Source organism: Dermacentor variabilis, chromosome 1 (genome assembly GCF_050947875.1).
Source record: "Dermacentor variabilis isolate Ectoservices chromosome 1, ASM5094787v1, whole genome shotgun sequence".
In the NCBI taxonomy this organism is placed as follows: Eukaryota; Metazoa; Arthropoda; class Arachnida; order Ixodida; family Ixodidae; genus Dermacentor; species Dermacentor variabilis.
In genome coordinates, this window is record NC_134568.1 from 240664722 (window position 1) to 240684989 (window position 20268).

At 40.8% G+C, this 20268-nt stretch overlaps 1 protein-coding gene across 8 annotated transcripts in view; it reads right to left on the reverse strand.

Moving 5' to 3' along the window:
- The window catches only part of Prp4k (Pre-mRNA processing factor 4 kinase), a 130066-nt gene that overhangs the window by 16265 nt on the left and 93533 nt on the right, over nt 1-20268 (reverse strand). For 4 of the 8 annotated variants that reach the window (XR_012823331.1, XR_012823333.1, XR_012823330.1 and 1 more), the window contains exons 15-17: nt 19129-19367; nt 9505-9710; nt 4472-4614 (exon numbers count right to left, since the gene is read on the reverse strand). Coding sequence is in view for 3 of the 8 variants with exons in the window: in XM_075672241.1 (XP_075528356.1) it covers nt 9507-9710; nt 19129-19367 (443 nt within the window). In the remaining 5 variants the exon portion in view is untranslated. Of the gene's footprint in view, nt 1-1251; nt 1481-4044; nt 4615-9504; nt 9711-19128; nt 19368-20268 lie in introns of those variants that run through there. The other 4 variants (XM_075672241.1, XM_075672218.1, XM_075672249.1 and 1 more) reach the window with 2 other exon arrangements.

Below are 20268 nucleotides of genomic sequence, written 5' to 3' on the forward strand. Positions count from 1 at the left end.
GGGCCGCCAAGCCGTGTTCTTATTTCCATGTTTACAAATGTGCAACCCATTGGGCATAAATTGCAGTAAATGGCAATAATGCATATGACGAAGTAATGGATATAACGAAGTAATTTCGGCTCCCCCTTCAACTTCGTTATAACGAGGTTCGAGTGTAATTGAAACGTAGCCATATTTCTGACTCGCTCTGTATATGGCTGAGCATGAACTAGGATCCCAATTCAACAAGTGAAAGCTAACTTGAGAAGGCAAAGGTGTGCTGTAGTAGGTTTCAACTTGCTCGCATTAGATTTTACTTCGATTGTACATGCCTCAGCCATTCGTACTGTTCAGTTACCAGTACCCTGCCAAACAAAGTACTTTTTGTGACATCATTATACAAGCCTATTTTTGGTTGGACTGTCCCCCATCAGAAGGTGCAGAAACAGAAATCCAGCATCTAGTTCACAGGTAATGTGAAACAGTACCAGCAGATGCAGCATAAAAGTTACAGTAAGAACATTTTTTTTCCTTTTTGCTACAGCGGCCATCACAGCTATAATGTGTGGAAATTTACACTGAATAAATAAGGATTTTTCATAACTGCAGCTTCCTTCCTGTACTTTCCATTAATGTGAATGAAGCTACTTTATCTGCATATTTCATGCTCACTTGAGATCACAACAAGCTCACGGATGTTTAAAAAAATTGTGCTCTTGCCAACTACAGTAAGATTGTTCACTGTACAGAGTAGATTGCACTGAACACTAATTTTCTTTAGATTGAAGAGCTACTTTACTTAGATGGCATAAGCTCAGCATGTCTTCAAGAACATCAGAACAAATGCTGTACTAAACCATGTCCCATCAGACAATATACAAGTGTGATTCAAATAAAAACCATTATTTATTATCAGGCAATTGAGGAAATACAGAATTATTTTTTGAGGTAGTCCCCTTGATGTTAAATGCACGTATACCAATGCTTCGGATATGCATGGATGCCTTATGAGAATAATTATTTTGTTAGTAGCCAATCAAGCACCAACATTTTCAACTCTTTGAAAATGCTTGCCCCCTATCGCTTCCTTGAGCCATCTGAAGACATTAAAGTTGCTAGGGGTAAGGTTGGAGGGAATAAGGAGGGTGTGCAAGACATTCAAATTTCATATTTTTTATCGTCACAAGATTTGAACAACTAGTATGGAGTATGGCATTGTCATGCTGCAACAGTACACTTGGAGTCAGAAGCCTTGATCATTCACTCCCGATTGATGTGCCAATGTGATTTTTGAGCAGATCTGCATAAGTGCTGGTTATTGTTACTCATCATTCCATTTATTGTTTCAAAACTTTTGCATTTGCATTCAATAATTGGGTCAACATTACTCTTCCTGCTGGTGGTTCGGAGCAGGGTTTTTGTCCGTCACTACGCAGTGTGCCAGGCCCGGTCGCTGGGTATCCTCCACGTGAGTTGCGCTGCTGTTAAGCTTTCTAGTCCACTTGTAGACATGCAGCCATGAACACACATGAATCAGCATACTTAGCTTTTGTCCCATGATGAATTTTAACTGGTTCAACAACTTGACCATTCAAAAAACACATTGCAGGTTTCTGCTCTAATGCAGTGAATGTCAACAAGGGTGCAGCCATCTTTGCATCAACAATGCTTCCTTCTGCTATGTTGCAGCAACATGTTGCTACTTGTTGGTTTTTCTCTGAACCACTCTCATAACTCCTGCCAAATATCAAGCCAATGAAACTGAATTGTACAACTTTTTGGAATTTTAGTTCACTTTTAAAGTTTTCATTTAAGTCACCCTTGTTTATGCCATTAGTGTTAACTTCACTGGCATGGCACTTGGGACACACAGCAAATAGTACTAACATATTAGCGGTTCTTTGTCCACTTCAATTCGTTTAGCTCATAACCCCACGGAACCACCTACTAATCTTAATGAAAGAAAAAGAAGAGTACCTGCAAATAGTCCACAAAATATAGTGAAACCATAATCAATTAGTGAGAATTAAGTGACCAGCACCTAATGTGTCACTAGGGTATACGAGTATGCTACAAACATTAACTAAACCACCTGCTCTGATCAAATTATGCAATTAATGATACTCAACTGCTTACTACAAAGGAAACTAGTAAGTCTAGCAAAGCCGGTTGAGACCATAATAAATCACTTATTTTATGACAGAAGCCAAAAGGTTACAAAGTTAATGCAATGATGAGAGTGCAATTCAACATGCTAAAATCGATGAGATCATTTATATATTGTAAAAATGCTTAACAGCTGTCCATGCTACAAAAAGCAAAAACATGAAGTTAGTGAAAGGTCTAAAAAGTTTCCCCGGGATAATCGAAGTTGCTATTGTAGAGAGAAGCAAACAGTTCTGCAGACACTTACTTCTATGCAGGCGGGCCAGCCCTGATCCATAGCCATTTCCTGTTAGGCCCGTATGGTATACCACCATAATCAAACAATTTCCACCACTATTATCAAACAACTTCCACCTCTGTCAGCTTTAAAATACTGTTTATGTACTAGTTCCAACAGTCATAGTCACAAATCCACACAGAAGTGTGTATTTACACACATGCACACACAGATGCGTGTTCAATGCATTCACCATCCCCTGAGCTCCGCCGAGAAAACGCTGCCCTAAAGGGGCCGCTATTGGGGGTCACCATTGGGGTCACCATTGGGATCAGGTGCATGCGTGCTAACCAGTGAAGTTCAAAATTATTTGGCAAATGCCAATTTTAGGATTTAAATAACGAAATTTGGGCCCATAAAAATGTATGGATGCCGACCAGGACCTCTGGTGGCATCGAACTAACAGAAAAATTTAATTAACTGGAGGTGAATTAACGGAAGTCTACTGTCGTATGAACACACCTAACTCATCTATCTACATGGACATCAGGGCAACATGCAGGTTGCATTTCTGCTTTCCACTCTTTTTTGCTGCTTACAGGTTTTTGGAGGAAAGTTCTTAACAAGCATCACTCTGCTGTCTTCCTATATTCATACCTGACAAAAACAAGGTACTTGAGAGATCAAAACTAACCATTGAAGTGCATGCATACATGACAAGCTAACCAATGCAAATGTTTTGTTAAAATCACACAAGTGAAGCTGATATACAGATTAACATATCGGTGCACTGGGTGCCAATCTTCAAGTAGCATGTTCATGTCAGAATGATTGTTTCTGGCACCAAATGCCATTCCTTGAGTGCACACAATTTCTTCTAAAGCAGCTCTAAAATTGCACTTTGCACACGTGCTGTACTTCATCAGTGCTTCTATGCACAAGCGAAGACGTCCCTTCTTTGCTTATGTGCAGAAACAAGCTCAAAAGCAAAAAGCAAGAAGACCCCAATGTTCAAACTTACAGGCATTTTCATGAAACAGGGTCAGTAACTTTGCACACGCCACATCTACAAATGCTTTCCAATACATTCACACATTGCAGCATTGAAGTCTGATAAGCAGAATGCAGTAAATACAGATTCTTTAGTCCTTTTCAAATGCAGCTACAAGCCTGATGGAGGGCTATCAATATTTTGTAATGCACTACACTTTGCTTAGCCATTAGATCCATGCCAATATGACTGCTCTTTGTGGCAGTTTGATATTGCATGCTTGTTTCAAAAGCCCGACTCCTTTTATACTCAGAGCTGGACATTCAAACCATAACTATGCAGATTTAAGAACCTTTGTACATTCACACATGCATGCTTGAAACCAGTATGCATTACTTGGCTTTTTCAAAAACAGCCCACACATACAGAGCATAAAAAGTAGCAATCAAAATAATTGAAAAACCAAACTAAGCAAGGATCAAGATGACTGAAAAATCTAACAAAAATGTTCAAATGCCCTGGCATTTTCCACTAAGTACATTCCAGGAACACATAATTACTGGCAATCACACTATGCATCATGGGAGATGGATGATTCGGAAAAAAAGTTAACACCCGTGTCACTGACAAGATACATGCAGATGCACTGCATGAATCTAATTCCAGTGAATAAAATACTCAACTACTCTGATCTCTTTTTACCATTTTTATTTTGTTTTTGATATGCAGTTTATGCAACATACACTAATGAGTGACCGTGGTGGACAAATGAACATTGACCATTTGTGCTGCAGTATGTCAAACAATGCAAAGTGTCTGTCCAACTGTAGAGACTAAACAAAACAGATGAGGTTTTTTAGTCTGGGCAGAACAATTGAACAGCTGATTCAGAAAAAATTACCAGTGTAGACAGCAAAATTAGTAAAGTTGATGCATCAGTGCCTTCAAGAAACAGTTATCTACAATTCACTTAAAATTTTAAAGCAGCAGGCAATTATGTGCCGACCTTCCATTATGTATTTCATGCCTTGTGCCCAAATGTGATGCCATGAACATGGGAAAGTAAACAAACAAAAAATGCTCAATGTTAGCTGACACTTGTACTGTGCTAGAAATACCTGTCAGAAGGCAGTCCAAAGCGTCTATCAGTTCTCAACATATTGGCAAGCAACGGGAGCTGCCACACACACTTGTTTCCACATAACATGCTTGAAAATTCCTTCAGTCCTCTGACCAACAAACTTCGGAAAGATCCAATGCCCTACAGAAAAGAAGACAGCCCATCACGTTCAGCTCCCACATTCATGCCAGCTGCATCTTCGCCTATGAGATTACCAGATGAAAACACTTTGCAAATGACTGCTACTAGCTTGCAGCCATCACTGAATCAGATTCACAAATGTGCTAGGAAAATCCTTTTTAATCAAGACTTCTTCCTGCAAGCCTTGTTTAATGTTAGGCTATAAAAGAATGTTTATTGGCACAGTTTATTGCCCTTCCCATAAAGAATGCTTCCGATAACTTAGAGAACATGTAGCATTTATATGAAAAGTCAGAATATGCAGTGAAATGAATTGAAATACAGCATTGTCAAATATTTAGTTTTGACCTCTTTAACACAGCCCTCTCTAAATATGACCCTGCAATAATTTAAAAACCTGCAGGAAAACGTTTCAACCTTTATAAGAACACAAATGTCTAAAAACAATCAATCACTGCTTAAACCATCAGTTGTCTATATTCAAGAGGTTTCTTCCCTAGAAAAGAACAGGCTCACGTGACAGGTAACATTTAGCTGCCAGTTGAAACCATTCTTACGTAACTTGACCTAAAATATAATACCATCGTTGGTCAGAACGACGTCCTTCAAAACCTACCATGTGTTTCACGTGTCTAGAACCAAACTTTAAAAATAGAACTATACACCTTAGATGACGAGACCTAATGGTACATAGCTCGCAGTCATTAGAGTTTCAGACTGCGTTTTGAATTGCAATCAGCTAACTAGGGGTTTAATTCTGCAAAATTTTAAATATTCGTTTTATGCCGTACAGCAATCGGAAAGCAAAGTCACTTTAGAGCAATTTTTGGAGACAGCAAAATTTCGCTTTCGAGCACCTTGGAGCAGATAAATTCTTATTTTGGAGCATTTTGCAGCGAAATACCTAACCGGAATTGAACAAAAACAAAAAAAGCATTATTACGTGAACAGGAATGTTACTACTTTTTTTCTAACTCCAGAATGTGACGAAAAAGAAGAAGAAATGTTTTCAGTTTAAGTTATGCCACATAAGCCAGATTTGAAAAGTTGTAGAGTGTTCTCAGAAGCACATAATAAAGTAGTTTTCTTTATGTTATCGGTTGTAGTTTTTCTTTCCACCCTGGGCTCCGAAGAAAGCCCCCAAAGTATTAAAAAAATTACGTAACTGCAGTCTCCAAGTCTGGAAGGTAGCACTCTCAGTCTTGTTTCGAAAGAACAGTAGATACTAAAAACGTAGGACAGTTACAATTAATGCAGCACCACAGTGCCTTTACCCACCAAGATACAGTGACATTGACCAAAACAAAACCACATCACAGGATTGAAGCATACCACACGAGATGAGCCCCCTGATGCAATTACTAAAATGGGCTGCTCCAATGGTTTCAAAGCAACGTTTTCGCTGCCAGTACAACATTCAGTGATCGTCGGTGACAAAGGACAATGTTCCTGGATGAAAATATGCTAAAACATGCCTCCTAAATGGAAATGAATGACTACAAGTCATGCAGGTGCTACCAGGCCAAAGCGGTGTCAAGTGATCTAACTTTAAACGCCAGAATGATAGCAACGCCAGCACTTTCAGTGGTAGCACTCGCACCCTACACACACACACACACACACACACACACACACACACACACACACACACACACACACACACACACACACACACACACACACACACACACACACACACACACACACACACACACGCACACACACAGATGCTAATGGGCTGACAAGACTGCCTTTTAAACCATCATTTTCAATTCATGAACACGTACACCCTGAAAAATCCTGTTTGTTCGTATATAATGCTCCATTTGAAGGTTTTCACAAAGCAAGCTTAGTAATGGGCAGTAAAATGACAAACTTTATGCGAGCTGGCATAAAAAAAAAAAAGAAAACGAGAAAGAGCGGAGGCACTGAGAGGCATAACACAGGTTATAGATTTAAATTAACCAGTGAGCCGTTCAAATGAACCGGTTCATTTCAGTGAGCTGAGCTGTTCCAAGACGCTCACTGAAGTGAGCCGTTTTGCCCATAATGTAGTGAATACTGGGATGACAACAGTGTTTTATATTAATGGTAAAAAGGACGTTTATTGTTTAAAAAACAATTATATATATATTCACTATCCGATTTGGCACTTAAGGTGTTGAGGCCCACTTTCTTAAAAACTATTTACGTAGATGTGAAACATTTGCATCATTTTATTCGGTATTTGTCAAGTACTATATAATTGTAATTTTGGATGAAATATTAATACTTTGCAATTTTGTTTTCAAACTAAGCTTTTCCTCCTGTTTATGGTTAATGAGCTAGAAAAAACTTCCTAACAAATCCTCACCATTCTAATTCAGCAATTGTCTGCTTGTTTCTTGATAACGCACAAGAAAATTTTTTAAATCTTTGAGATGATGAGTCAAGCATTAAAAATGTTTTGACATATTCTAAATAAAAGTGCAAAAATTACTTTATGTTACCTGCACAAATCAAGTATTACTACTATAAATCGTTGAATGAGTGGCTACCAGACAGGTATCCATTGCCCTAATCATGTTCATCTCTCTTGGCTCATCATTTTTCTGCCCTGGTTTCCTTTGACCTTTGCTCTGCATTTCAGTCAGCAATGTGACCTCCACATTGATAAATGCCTTTCAGCTTCTGCAAATTACAGTGCCCTAGGAATCAAGAAATTGAATGCTGCTAAGTTTAAAAGTTGTAACTGCATCAAATGTTGCAACTTTATATATATGAGAGCAGAGGAAGACATCTTTTTGGTGCACACCATGTGCTTGAACGCTCTCCTGTGTTGTCCAATACTTGACTCAACCAGTCAGTAGACAAGCTTTTGACGACTGCCCTCCTCAAAGGGGCCACGTCCACCAAAGCAGTGCCACAGTCACTAAACATCCCATACAGAAGAGAAAAGAATTTAATGTTCAACTGTCTTGAGGTATGTGCATACCCAATGTCGTACCTTGAACAGGATTCACTTTTTTCCTTGTTCAATGTAGACCTATTTCCGTGGGTTGCTTTGGAAACAGTTTTTTTTTTCTTTCTGCTTTTCCAACACAAAAGTACGCATCCACAGGTGCACACCAATGAAGCGACTAGTAAAATGTATGTGCTACAAAAAAACGCACTAAAATTTACTAGCTGAGACACCATCACCTGCCTTTCATTAATCACTATATGGCATCCAAAGAATCCGAAGATAAATATTGTATACATATTTAGATATATAGCACCAAGGTCTTCCACATGTGCAACAGCTCCAACCTTGAGAAAGAAAAAAATCGTTCTCTGAAACAAAAAGGGCACTTAAGTACTTTACAAGTTTTAAAGCCCTATCCATGTTATAGAAAATATTTTTTCGGTAAATCATGCTCAAGACATCAAAGAAAATGTACAAGTGACAAGATGTGTAACGCCATGTGTGTTAAAAGGAGTGCAGAAACTAATGCTGCGTTTAAGGCTTACGCAATGACTAGCACTAGCCGCCAACGTTGTTCAAGTTACTGTTATCAACTGAAAACGCTTCATATCTTGAAGTAACACTCTGTAAAGGTGCCTTCACACTAGGCCAACTTGATGGCAATGTTGATTGTTGTCAGCTGATCAGCAAAGGCTGGTGCTGGTGGCAGTCCGGTTTGTCAACGATGGGCTGATGCTAACAACACATGCACACCCACTTACTGCAACTACAAAATGTTCTTTCATAGTGACAAGCTTTTAAACCACACTATGCTGATCTGGGTAAATGAAGTTGTAGTTCAACACAGGCGTACCAATCATTATGTATGCCTGCTGGCTAACTAGTACAAGAAAAAAAAAAAGAAAAGTCTTATGTGACTGCAAAAGTCAAGAAGAAAGGGGGTTAACCGAGGGGCCCGATTTTTATTACTTATATCATCATAAGAAGCCAAGAAACACTGACACCAAGGACAACATAGGGGAAATTACTTGTGTTTAATAAATGAAATAAAGAAACGATAAATTAATGGAAATTAAAGTGGATGAAAAAAACAACTTGCCGCATGTGGGATCGTTCCCCACCTGCGGCAAGTTGTTTTTGCATCTACTTTCATTTCCATTAATTTATCGTTTATTTCATTTATTAAGCGCAAGTAATTTCCCCTATGTTGTCCTTGGTGTCAGTGTTTGTTGGCTTCTTATGATATGAAAAAGCCAAAATAACATAGGCAATAAATATCAAGATGCCTTCTTGCCGATTAAACCCAGGTTACTGACAAAGGCACTCTGCTGACAGCAGGTACTATGAATCCCCATGCTATGCTTTCTTCGTTTTCATTGTACTGCAAGCTATGCGACACAAAGCAATACTATATTTCTCTTTGCAGTTCATTTTTATTATATGCAGCTCAGCCTGTATGCCATGGTGCTTAAAACTTGGTCTTCATTTCCACTGGCATCTGCAGCATGTGCTCTAAAACCATGCCAAGTTCTTTTCTTTCATTTCTCTCTTAACACAATGCAGCAGTTATGCATGCACAACATGAGGCCCGACTTGATGGAATGACTCCCCACAGAAAAAAAAGCAAGGAGCAGAGGGAAGCAACGTCACTTGGAGAGAGTATGCCAACATGGCAGTCTGGCTAGCATGATGAGAAAGTTGGCAGTCCATTGGGCGATTGGAGTCCTTTGCAAGAGCATGACCCCCTTCCAATAGCATAGCAAATGCTTCCATTAGGGTCAACTGCATTGACAGACCAAATTAACCAACCATTTGCCTAGTATGACAGTACCTTAAGCTAAAGCATAGGTGGCAACCTTTCACATTTCAGATTATGCAATTAAATGATTGATGCACAACATACAAAAAATTATTTCATACATTGCTAGTGCTAAAGAGACACTCACACTCAAATCTTGTCATGTATGAATGGGTGGGCGAGGGCATGATTGATCGATATCCGTTTCACAGGGTCCAGCATCAAAGTCTTCTCCAGAAGATCCTTCAGCTGGCCTACTTTCTTGACTTGATCCTCTGGCAGCCGCTGCCGTCCAATTAACTCACTGGATAAGTCACGTGTCTGATTGATGTTTGTCATGACCACCACTTTCTCCTACACGGTGACAATCAGAGCATACAATTATTCTTGATCACACCTCACATTCTGTTTTCACAGCAAACAAGGCATAGCATACTTGAGAAACCTGTAAGCTTTTGTGTGACACATTCTACTATTAAACAGCTTCTGAAGAGGATTTATATTTTCATAGTTTGAATAAGCAGAGCAAAAGAACAAAAAACAATTCACAATGCAATATTTTTATGAGTTGTTTATATTAAAGCAGTACTGACGATGACATTTTTAATTATTTTTTGCGTTACCTAGGAGCTAAAAACTCAATACCACCAAGCTTCAGAGCACCCTAAATAACTTAATGTACTGTATTTTCCAAAATATAAGTCCCAGCTTTGTCCTGCTGAACAGTGTTCAGAAGGGTGTTTTGGTACGTTGCAAGGCACATTTGATTACTTTCACAACACTTCTTTTTACCTTGGCTTGTTAAGGCATCTTTGCTCTACCACTCTCAGCAAATTATGCAAAAAAATTGGCTCCCTAACAAACACGTAACCTATGGTCGGTACTAAAAGCTCCTATTCTTTTCAAAACTATGGGTGATCACTGTGTTGATATCTGCCACCGAAAATAAGCACAGCATCATGGATCCCGTGAATACTTGCTTGGGCACACAGCTGAATAGGTTGATTGAGAGGTGGCTGAGTAGTGTTAAGTTGTGCACGTAACATGAACATATCTGTTTTTTTACATGTATGTGCGAGCAGTACACCCGTGTAACTTTGGCCAAAGCTCCAGCTGCATGTCAGCAATCACTATGTTTTGTTGTCTGGTCATGCGGCCTTCGATGACTGCTTCTTTCACCCTTGTGCTTACTGGATTTGGACTTGTTTGGTGTTCATGCCTAGACGAGTGTGCACCGCCTAATCGACAGAACATCACATGATGAAACGCAGATAGCTGCCAGAGGTGGTACAAAAAAGCAACAACACGGGTGCCGCAAGAAAGAAGCCGGTAGAGCATCGGGAGCAGACATTCCTGTGAGGCAAGTTAGTCGGAAATGTCGGCTCCAGATTGACCAGTTGCAATGGCGTGCTCTCCGCTTCCAGCAGCAAAGTTCGGCCGACAAAAATATAGGTCAGCACAGATCAGCCGGTGGTATCTACTTTTTCTGACATCGGCCATCCAGTTTTCGCTGCTGGGCAATTTTCACCGCTTTGACGCCCGATATTCACTCCATGAGGCCCAGCCTTTATACAGTAAGGCATACAAACACCGTGAAGGCGCTTTTGGTTTCGTATCCAATTGCACCGCGCAGGCAATTTTCAGCCCAATTTTCTCTAAAATAAAGAAAAAAGGCGCACGTTAGAATCAGGTAAATAGCGTAATCAGACATTGTGAGCTTCGATTACTGCTTGAAAATCTTCATAGGGCAGGTAGAAAACAGGCATTTTTGATGGGAGATGATGTGTGTTCAAAGCATTCACAGTCTCCTAAACCCCACCGAGATGGACACCGCGACATTACAAAGGGGTTGCTATTGGGGTCACCATAGGGGTCAGGCATGGGCATGCTAACTGGTCAAGTTCGAATTATTTGGCCAAGGCCAATTTTAGGATCGAAAGAATGATAGTCTAACAAAGCAGAGTCGAATCAACGGAAGCATACTGTATGTAATTCGTACCATTGTCTAAGACGCACTAGCAAAAATTTAGAAAAAATACCACAACATATACACCAAAAAATGTAGTGATAGTTTATCTACTGCCAGTTTTGGTTTTGTTTCCCAGGAGGTCACTGTGTCGTGATGTCATGATGCAGAAGGTGGTGACTTGAGAGCAGGACATGGCGACATTTTGGCACTCACTGCAGTTCGCTTGGTCGCCTCTTACGCTGCTGCTTATCATGAGGCCCGATGTAACGGCGTAGCAGACCATCAAGCAAGCTGGAACAAGTGTCAAAATGCCACAATGTCCTGTTCATATGTGAGCACTTTCTACCGTCATGACATCCTGGCGCAGTCACCTCCTGGAAACAAAAGCAAAACTGTCTGTAAAAAAGATATACCATAATTACTCACATAATGATCGCACTTTTTTGTCAAAAAAATTGATGCAAATTCAGGGGTGCGATCATTACGCTGGTTAAATTTTTCACGAAAAGAAAAAAAAAAATTTTTTCATCCTGCGTTTGCTGAGGGATGACAACAGGTCAACAAATAGGCGGCTGCCGCTGTTTGTAGTGCAGGACACCAAAATAAAAATGGCGACCGGCGGAGCAAGCCGAGCGCGCTGAACGCGATTTCTTTTTTCTTCTCGTGAGTACATTACATGCGCTGAAACAGTTTCTTCCGTATCAGTAATGAATAATATCGTTAATATCGGCAAGTTTGCGGCAATAACATAGCCATGTCCACTTTGAGGGGACAGAAACGGATAGGCGCGCTTAGCTGCCAGCGACTTAGAAACACATGGCCGGCATGCTGCGGAAACTGCGGCATCTGTCTTCACTACTATCCGAATACGGCACATTTCCGATAAGGGTGGGCGAATATCTTAGCTGTGTTACAAGCGTCGGCGTATGAATAGGGTACACTTCTAACCTATCAGTGTAAACGTGGCTACTATCGTTGCCGCTCGCGATTTGTTGCGTGCCCACGAGTGCAGATAAGAATCGAAAGGCGCCTTTTTTGTTGTTGTTGACCACAACCATTATAAAGCCTACACATAATAAAGGCAAGTTTGGTTGTACCCCTTTTTGTCACGGAAGTGCGGAAAGTGATGAAAGTAATGAAATAAGGCATCTACTTAAGAATGTTTGGTGCGTGCAGACCACTTGGTTTGTCTTCAAGAGTCGTTCACATAGCATTCGACAGATGGTAAGCGCGATCATTATTAGCTAGACTTGGCACACGACATACTGCTGTGGTAATTTCGGGGTGCCATCATTACACGCAAAATTAAAAAAATCAAATTTTGATGACAAAATTTAGGGTGCGATCATTACGTGAGTGCGATCGTTATGCGAGTAAATAAGGTATATTAAATTATTTAGGGTGCTCCAAGGCTTTCAAGTATTTTTTCTAGGGTTCAGTCTAGGACCTTCATTTAATGCCAAAAAAGAAATATGGAGAGTTGAAAACATGTCATTACTCCTTCTGGTTGGGTGACACTGTCTTGTCCAAAAAATAGTTTTTTTTTTTTGTTTTGCCTCCTTTTGATAACACGTCTTTAGCTTTAAAAATATATATACCACTTGGATATATGAGACTTCTAGAGCTTATTCATTTCATTTTAGCTGTCGCATTGACAGGAAAGTGGGCATATCTCGTCGTGGAGTCCCAATTTCATTCGAAGCTTCCATCACATAAAAAGAACTCATGTTTGAGAGAAGTCTTGGTTTTTGTTTTGCAACTTTCTTTTCTATGTAGCACATCTTCCAGTCATTAGGGAGTTCTCTATTTCTCGTGTGCACCTCTTATGTTTGTTTATGGTGGTGAGCACTCTTGGGCAGTACGTCGGGCTGGTCAAAGACCAATGTTTCAGTTTTGCTGATGCAGAGAACAAGGATTGACACGAAAATGCTGGTTTTATGGCAACCACCACAATTCAAGTGTGCTAAAGTATTATCACACTCAGTATGAGCTGCAACGCATGACCGCTTTGCCACATGCTTTCGCATTGTAGCTTATACTGAGTTCGATAGTACCTAGTGGTCCCTCCTGGACATTTGTGTGCTTCTATGTGTGGGCAATGAATTGAACTAGCGCCAGGTAAAAAGGGCGACTTTAGTCTAAAGCCTAAGCAAAACAGCAAAGACTGCATATACAGAGAAAAAGGTTACAGTTTTGGTCACCACAAAAAAAGACTAATCCTGGGATGTTTTGATATATCAAACTGTTTCGACAACACTTTATTTGCATTTTTCTCAGAATGCGATTTCTGGACACCTTTATACCTTTTTCTAAAAATCTGCTGGGTTTATGTGAATTAAATTTTGTGAACATTTGAGTTAGTGCCTTGTACAAATGTGGAACTAGGATGATTACACGCATGCTAAAGGTACTTAGGTATACAAACAGCATGTGCTAGCGGCCTGTTGCACTACATAGAAAAGTGTTTTTTTTAATCTTAATTCTTTTACATATCTACATAGTTCCTAGTTACAGTTGTATAGCATATGATTGTCCTTTATATATATATATAACGATTTATTTCCATCACCATTATATTGATGGAGGGGATGGGAATAAAAGCGATTGACGCTTGACTAAGTTCCCACCCCCCCATACAGCAGGTGAGCAGTGGCATGCGACGGCACCTCTGTCACGACAGCAAATACAAAGTCAAACAAAGCATGAGTATCGAAACAAATCCTTTACAAAACCTGAAAGCTTTGCGATTAATAGTTCTGACAGAAAAAAGGCACATTTGTGAAGAATCGAAAAGAAATATAACAAAACTGAAATGTTTTTTTTTTAGTATTTTCAGCTTTTGTAAGCCGCGTTTGCATGGATACAACAGAAGTGAATCGTACCAATTTATTGTATCACATATACATATACACCACCGTTCACATCAATGTACATTTTCTTGTCCAGCAAACTAAACACACCTACAGTCGCCGACCGATTTTCCGGACTCCAAAAATTCGGACATGCCCGATTATTCGGTCAGCTTCGCGGCACCGCCATTCTCCCCATAGACCATAATGTATAACAACTGCCGAAAGTTCGGACACCTTGCAACCTCTCGTCTGATTTTTCGGACACTCCTTTAGCTAACTCGGTCGAGAGCACCATGCACCGACTCTGACCGGTGCATGGTTCGACTTGCTGAACGCCATTTTTGTTTTGAACGGAGCTTCCTTGCTGCCCCACGAAGTGGCGCTACTAGAAATCCCCGCTCATCATCATCGTTTCTGCCTGGTTAGATAGAGCGGCTCTGCAGCAGTCCGGTTTCAGCTTAGTAAGCCATGTCAAGACAATCCAGCAGCTGATTTGTTTCCTCGCGCAAGACGCTGCGAGCATAGAGTTTCCTACAAAATTACTAGAGGGAACTCTGGCGCTGCAGTCGTTGTCCTACCATGGGAATGATGGGAAGTACATGGATTTGTCTGATCTTCGTGCTTGTGGATTCAGACGTTCTTGTGGCTTTGTATATTACGCTATATAAATCTTATTGTCGTATATTTCAGCGCTATCTATATTCTTCGAAGTGTAGAAGACGCCGGGGAACGCGTACAATTGCTATTAATTGCAATGATTGAGCTTGTTTATGTGCCCAAATCGAAACGCACCAAGCGTCTCAAAGCACTGGCATGCCCGCGATAAATTCATAAGTGCGTTTCATTCGCTTGTCGATACATGCATCCGTGGCTTAATGGTTTCAATATCAGGCTTCTGTACTAGAGTCCCTGTGTTCGAATCCTGCAGTCGGGCAATTTTAATGATGTTTATTTAATTATTTATCACGCAATAAACTGTTGAAAATGACGAGTTTACTAAGTCACAAAGCCGTTTGAAGCCAAAAAGGACGAAGTTTAGGCAAATCCATGTACTTCCCATAATTCCCATGCTGGGACAACCGCTCCCATTGTAGCTCACGTAGACACTAGCGCCAGAGTTCCCTCTAGTAATTTTGTAGGAAACTCTATGGCTGCGAGCAGCCGCGCTTTTTGTTTGTGCGACTGGTGTCGGCACGGTGGTGTTTGCTTTGTGTGCTGTGTCGAGGTTTCGGTGATCCAACGCGGCATACGTAAACATCGCGTCAAGGGTCTAATGGCGCCGACAGTGCCCGCACAGACTGCGCTAGGGAATGCCGGCAAGCGGGTGCCGGGAGGCCTAAGATTTGTCGCCTTCCGATGTGCTCCCTACTGACGCGGAAAATGTTCTGCCGAGACCTGCGCAGTGGTGGCATTGCGATTCCGGACACCGTCTCATTTGACAGTTTCATAGGTGCTGACACTGCTGTATTGACATGCGCAGAACTCGACGACGGCAAGATCATTCGTTAGGTTTCTGCTGCACCGCCGGACGATCACTCCGAGTCGGAAGATGACGCACCATGTGCTACGCTGCCGTCGCATGCGGAGCGTGTACAAGCAGTGACTGTGCTTTCAGCCGCCAATAGTGACCGTACGACCCTCTCCGAGATTCAGGCTCATCTGATTGCGCGTAAACGGAACAGCGTGCAACGGCGCATTCACGATTTCTTCCAAGGCTACTGCCGAGCCCGAATAAGTGCGTGGAAATAAAGGATTTCATTTTTTTTTTCTTAATCTGCTTTTTCGGACACCTGTTTATTCGGACATTTTCGCAGTCCCCGTGAGGTCCGAATAAACGGTCGGCGACTGTAGTGTCATATTTGAAAGTCGACGCTCTTACTTCTGATAAACCTGCTTTTGTTGTCGCATTGTGAACTGCATTGCAAATACCCACAAGGTGACGTATAAATTTCTCAGGTTCTCCTTCATTTGGGCGCAAGGACACATTTACGCATTTGTTTTGCGGTAGTGTACTGTACTGCATCAGAATAATATTATTTCCCAGCATGTCAGCAGCGACTGCTATCTCCAGTGGCAGCCAAGTGCAGCTGTCTCAGCTTCTATCACCTCAAAGCAGACTGGGCTACGTTAATTATGTGAATCAAGCAACTCACTCATGTTAATTTCATTTACTAATTACAAAGCCAACACTGTTTCAACACGTGCAACTTACTCACGAGTGAAAAAAAACTGCGTGTGGCCTGCTTCACAAACCGCCCTTTTTGTTTTTCATGTCCCGCAGTATGGCAACGGCTGCTGCCAGTTGGCTAGTCAGTTGTCATCCCAGAGCGAGCACTTTCCCTTAATTCTCGATACGATAAGCTTCTGGTTACATGTGTCGCTGAAATGCACCTTCTCCATCGCAAACTACCCCTGTTTGGAGCATTAGATATGAGACGCCTTCCTAGTGAATTACATACCTCATTTACATTAGATGCGATGCGCTTGAAAGTTCATATATGATTTTGCTGCATCCATGTAAACACCGCTGTAGAGAGGCCAACTTTAACAGATCCCATATAAACAATTTCATAAGCACAACCATGTTCATGACTCCTCTGACTGCAATTCTTCCATACCTCATTTTAAAGCCTCACCCCACCATTAAGATGGGGCCCATCAAATGATAATTGAACTGAAGACTATACATCTGTAAATGTACACAACCCTGCTGTTATTTTAGAAGTGGCAGCACCATTCACTGCCATTTTCAACATGGCTCATCAGGAAACGGGCGTGTTATTTATACACTTGTGAATGGTGAAGATTTTAAAAATTGTGAGATTTTACATACCAAAACCACGATATGATTATGAGGCACGCCATAGTGGGGAGACTCCGGATTAACTCTGACCACCTGGGGTTCTTTAACGTGTACCCAATGCATGGTACACACAGGTGTTTTCCCATTTCATCCCCATCGAAATGTGGCTGCCGCTGCTGGGATTCGATCACGTGCCCTTGAGTTTAGCGGTGCAACGCCAAAGCAACTATGGCCAGTTTTATTGAAATTTCATAACCATCAAATGTTTCAGTGATAAAAAAAGTTATTTCTAGCTAGGCAGTCTCTTTTTATCGCACTGGCATGCAAATAGAAGTATGAACGATGGAAAAGTAAATTGTGAATCAAGTAAACCAACTCAAGCAACCAAAAACAAACCATGAATATAATTTTAATTATATTTATACAAGCCATTTTGAGCATTTAGTCAGTTAACATTAATGCTTAAAGCATCCAGCATTGACATTTTGAAACAAGGATGGAATACCATGCACAAGGACGTATAGGAAATAAATATTGCAGTAACGTAATATGCGTGCCATGCTTACAGAGAATCTCACTGGGATTTCCAAAAGACATTTAAGAGAAAGAGCAATGAGTTGCCTGCCTAGCTCCCTCTCCACCTTCAGTTCTATTTTGTTTCAAGAGAGAGCTAAAGCTAAACCACATACTGCAATCGATGCCCAGCACTAGCCACCTTTCTAAGTTGACACCTTGCCACACAGCAGTTGCAGTCCTTCACAGCTGCACTTCTCAACTAGAATGTGGCAAAATAAGTGAAGCTCCCGTCTTGTCACTAATATTAAGACTAGGATTCACAAAGCTTCTCTTTGTACGTGCATAATTTGTGAATAGCTGGCTCCTTGGATCAGAGCGCCTTGCTGTCACTCTGATCGGTATCACATTGGGCAACGTTTGTACAGTGACCAATCACCAAACACAAGCGCACTTGCATCTGTGAACAGAGGCTCACATCTACAAGTGGTTTATTATTCGTTGTAGCTGTTAGCATACAGGGTGTTTCAGCAAACACTAGAAAATTTTTTAGAATTGCCTGTGGCAGATAGCACAATTCTAGTACATGAACTGGTCTGCCCGACGAGGCGGACATTACTGGCACAAAAAAATGAAATGCATAATCAACTGGTAAACAAAAATTCACTAAGCAAGTTTTAACTAATTACCTTATGGCACATACTGAAATGTACAAACTTTAGCGGGTGAGGCTGCAAAGCATATTCAATTGAAAAGAATTGTGTGGATGACACCATTTATGAGCGACATCAAACTTTCGGTAAAAATGCACTGTCGTGCCACTTACTTTCTTAACAAAACATTGTTTTATGCATTGAAGCACAAAAGTAACTGGAACACGAATGCACTTTTGCGCAAAGTTCGAGAATTAATATCTCAAAACTTGTGTCACCATAAGAATTTGTTTCAAGTGGATCCACCTTGCAAGCTCCCTGGCTAGAATCTGTAAATTGACATATATGCCATAATGGAATTAGTTAAAGCTTCATTAGTGAGTTTCTTGTTAATTCGTTGATCATGCATTTCAATTCTTTGTGCAAGTAATGTCCACCTCTATGAGTAGACCAGCTCATTGACTAGAATTGTGTTATCTACCACAGGTAATTTTTTTTTTTTTTAATTTTGAAAGTGTTTGCTGAAACACCTGGTATATCACATCATCATGGAACCTTACAAGAAGAAATTTCAGTCTCAATGCATGACACTGACAGTTCAATATGACAGTGAAAATCATTATATAATTCCATGCTCTTTGGCCCACATTCAATATACTGATATCAAGCAGCCTTGTTGTTTAAGCAAGAACAAATGCCTAATAAAAGAAAGGAGAGACTTACTCTCTATGCAACAGTCCAATGCAGGTACTTCAGCTCAGACAGACGGCATCACACTCAGAATATTTCAGATCATTTCACTATACACAGTCAACATGGTGACAATCCCCAAATGTAGCCACACAACTACATGTGGCGAACTACCTACAGAGAGCTTAAAGGCCGCAGGATTTTTTTTCTTTTTAGTATGTTGAAATGTAGGAGCATCAACAATTAATACAGCAGAGGGGGGCAAAAAAACACTGCATGCAGTGAAGCTTACCCTCTCTGTGACTTTGTCAACTTCATGGTAGAGAAAGTTGCAGTTTGCATCAAAATGCTGGTCTCTGAAGATTCCTTTTCGAATAAGACGATTAGGAAACTTTCCTTTGAGATCCATACAGAATTTGAGCATCTGGTTGTTGGATTTTCCAGGAAACATTATCTTTCCCGTGTAGAGCTCGTACAATGTGCATCCAACACTCCACATGTCAATACCAAAGTCATAGCCCAGGCCAAGAACTGCATGTACACAAAACACGCAATGTGAAATCAGCTGAATTGAACCTTACCTGCTCATCATAAAGAGCCATTGAAAGTTTTGAAAAACTATAAAAGAAACTATACAAGCTTGTTCACTGCAATGTACAACAAAAAAACACAACACTATAAAAATTTAAAAAAGCAGATTCTAGCTAATTTAGAACAAATCTGTATTAGTTCCCACCATGTATATGGAAGACTTCCATTAGTTCCACTCCACTTAATTCTATTCTTTGGTCGAGTCAATCCCGACCGAAGGTCCCTACTGGTGCCCATACATTTCTATAGGCCCAAACTTCGTTATTTCTATCTCAATATTGGCCTTTGCCAGATAATTCAAACTTGACTGGTGAGCTTCGGCAAAACACTGCCATGTTATTATGCGGTGAAGCATACCAAGGCTGAAGAAGGGCCACTGTCACAGGACATAGTATGCGTTTCTTAATTATACATGTGCACACGCACTATCTCCGGTTACAGTACAAGCGCCTAGATGCCTAATAAGCATACTGGCAGCCATTCCGAGCTATGTCTCATGTGGCGATTTGAGCCCTGCCACCATGAGCCCTGCCACCCGCCATGCGTGTCAAATATGAAACAACGGGTTGTAGTATGCATCCTTTAATCATATGCATGTGCACGCACCATGCACTGAGAAGGAGAGAAAAATCATCTGTGTTTGGGAAAGCTAGCAAAAAGGAAGGTGGCAAGATGAAAAAACAAAGTTGAGGGACGCTCAAAGCCAGCAAAAGAGTGGGGGTCTATCTAAAACTCTGAAGGCCTGCCAGCAAGCATTTTAGGCATCTCAGTGCTTGTAGTGTGACCAGAGATGGTGCATGTGCGTGTGTAAATTAAGGAACACGTGCTATGTCCCGTAACA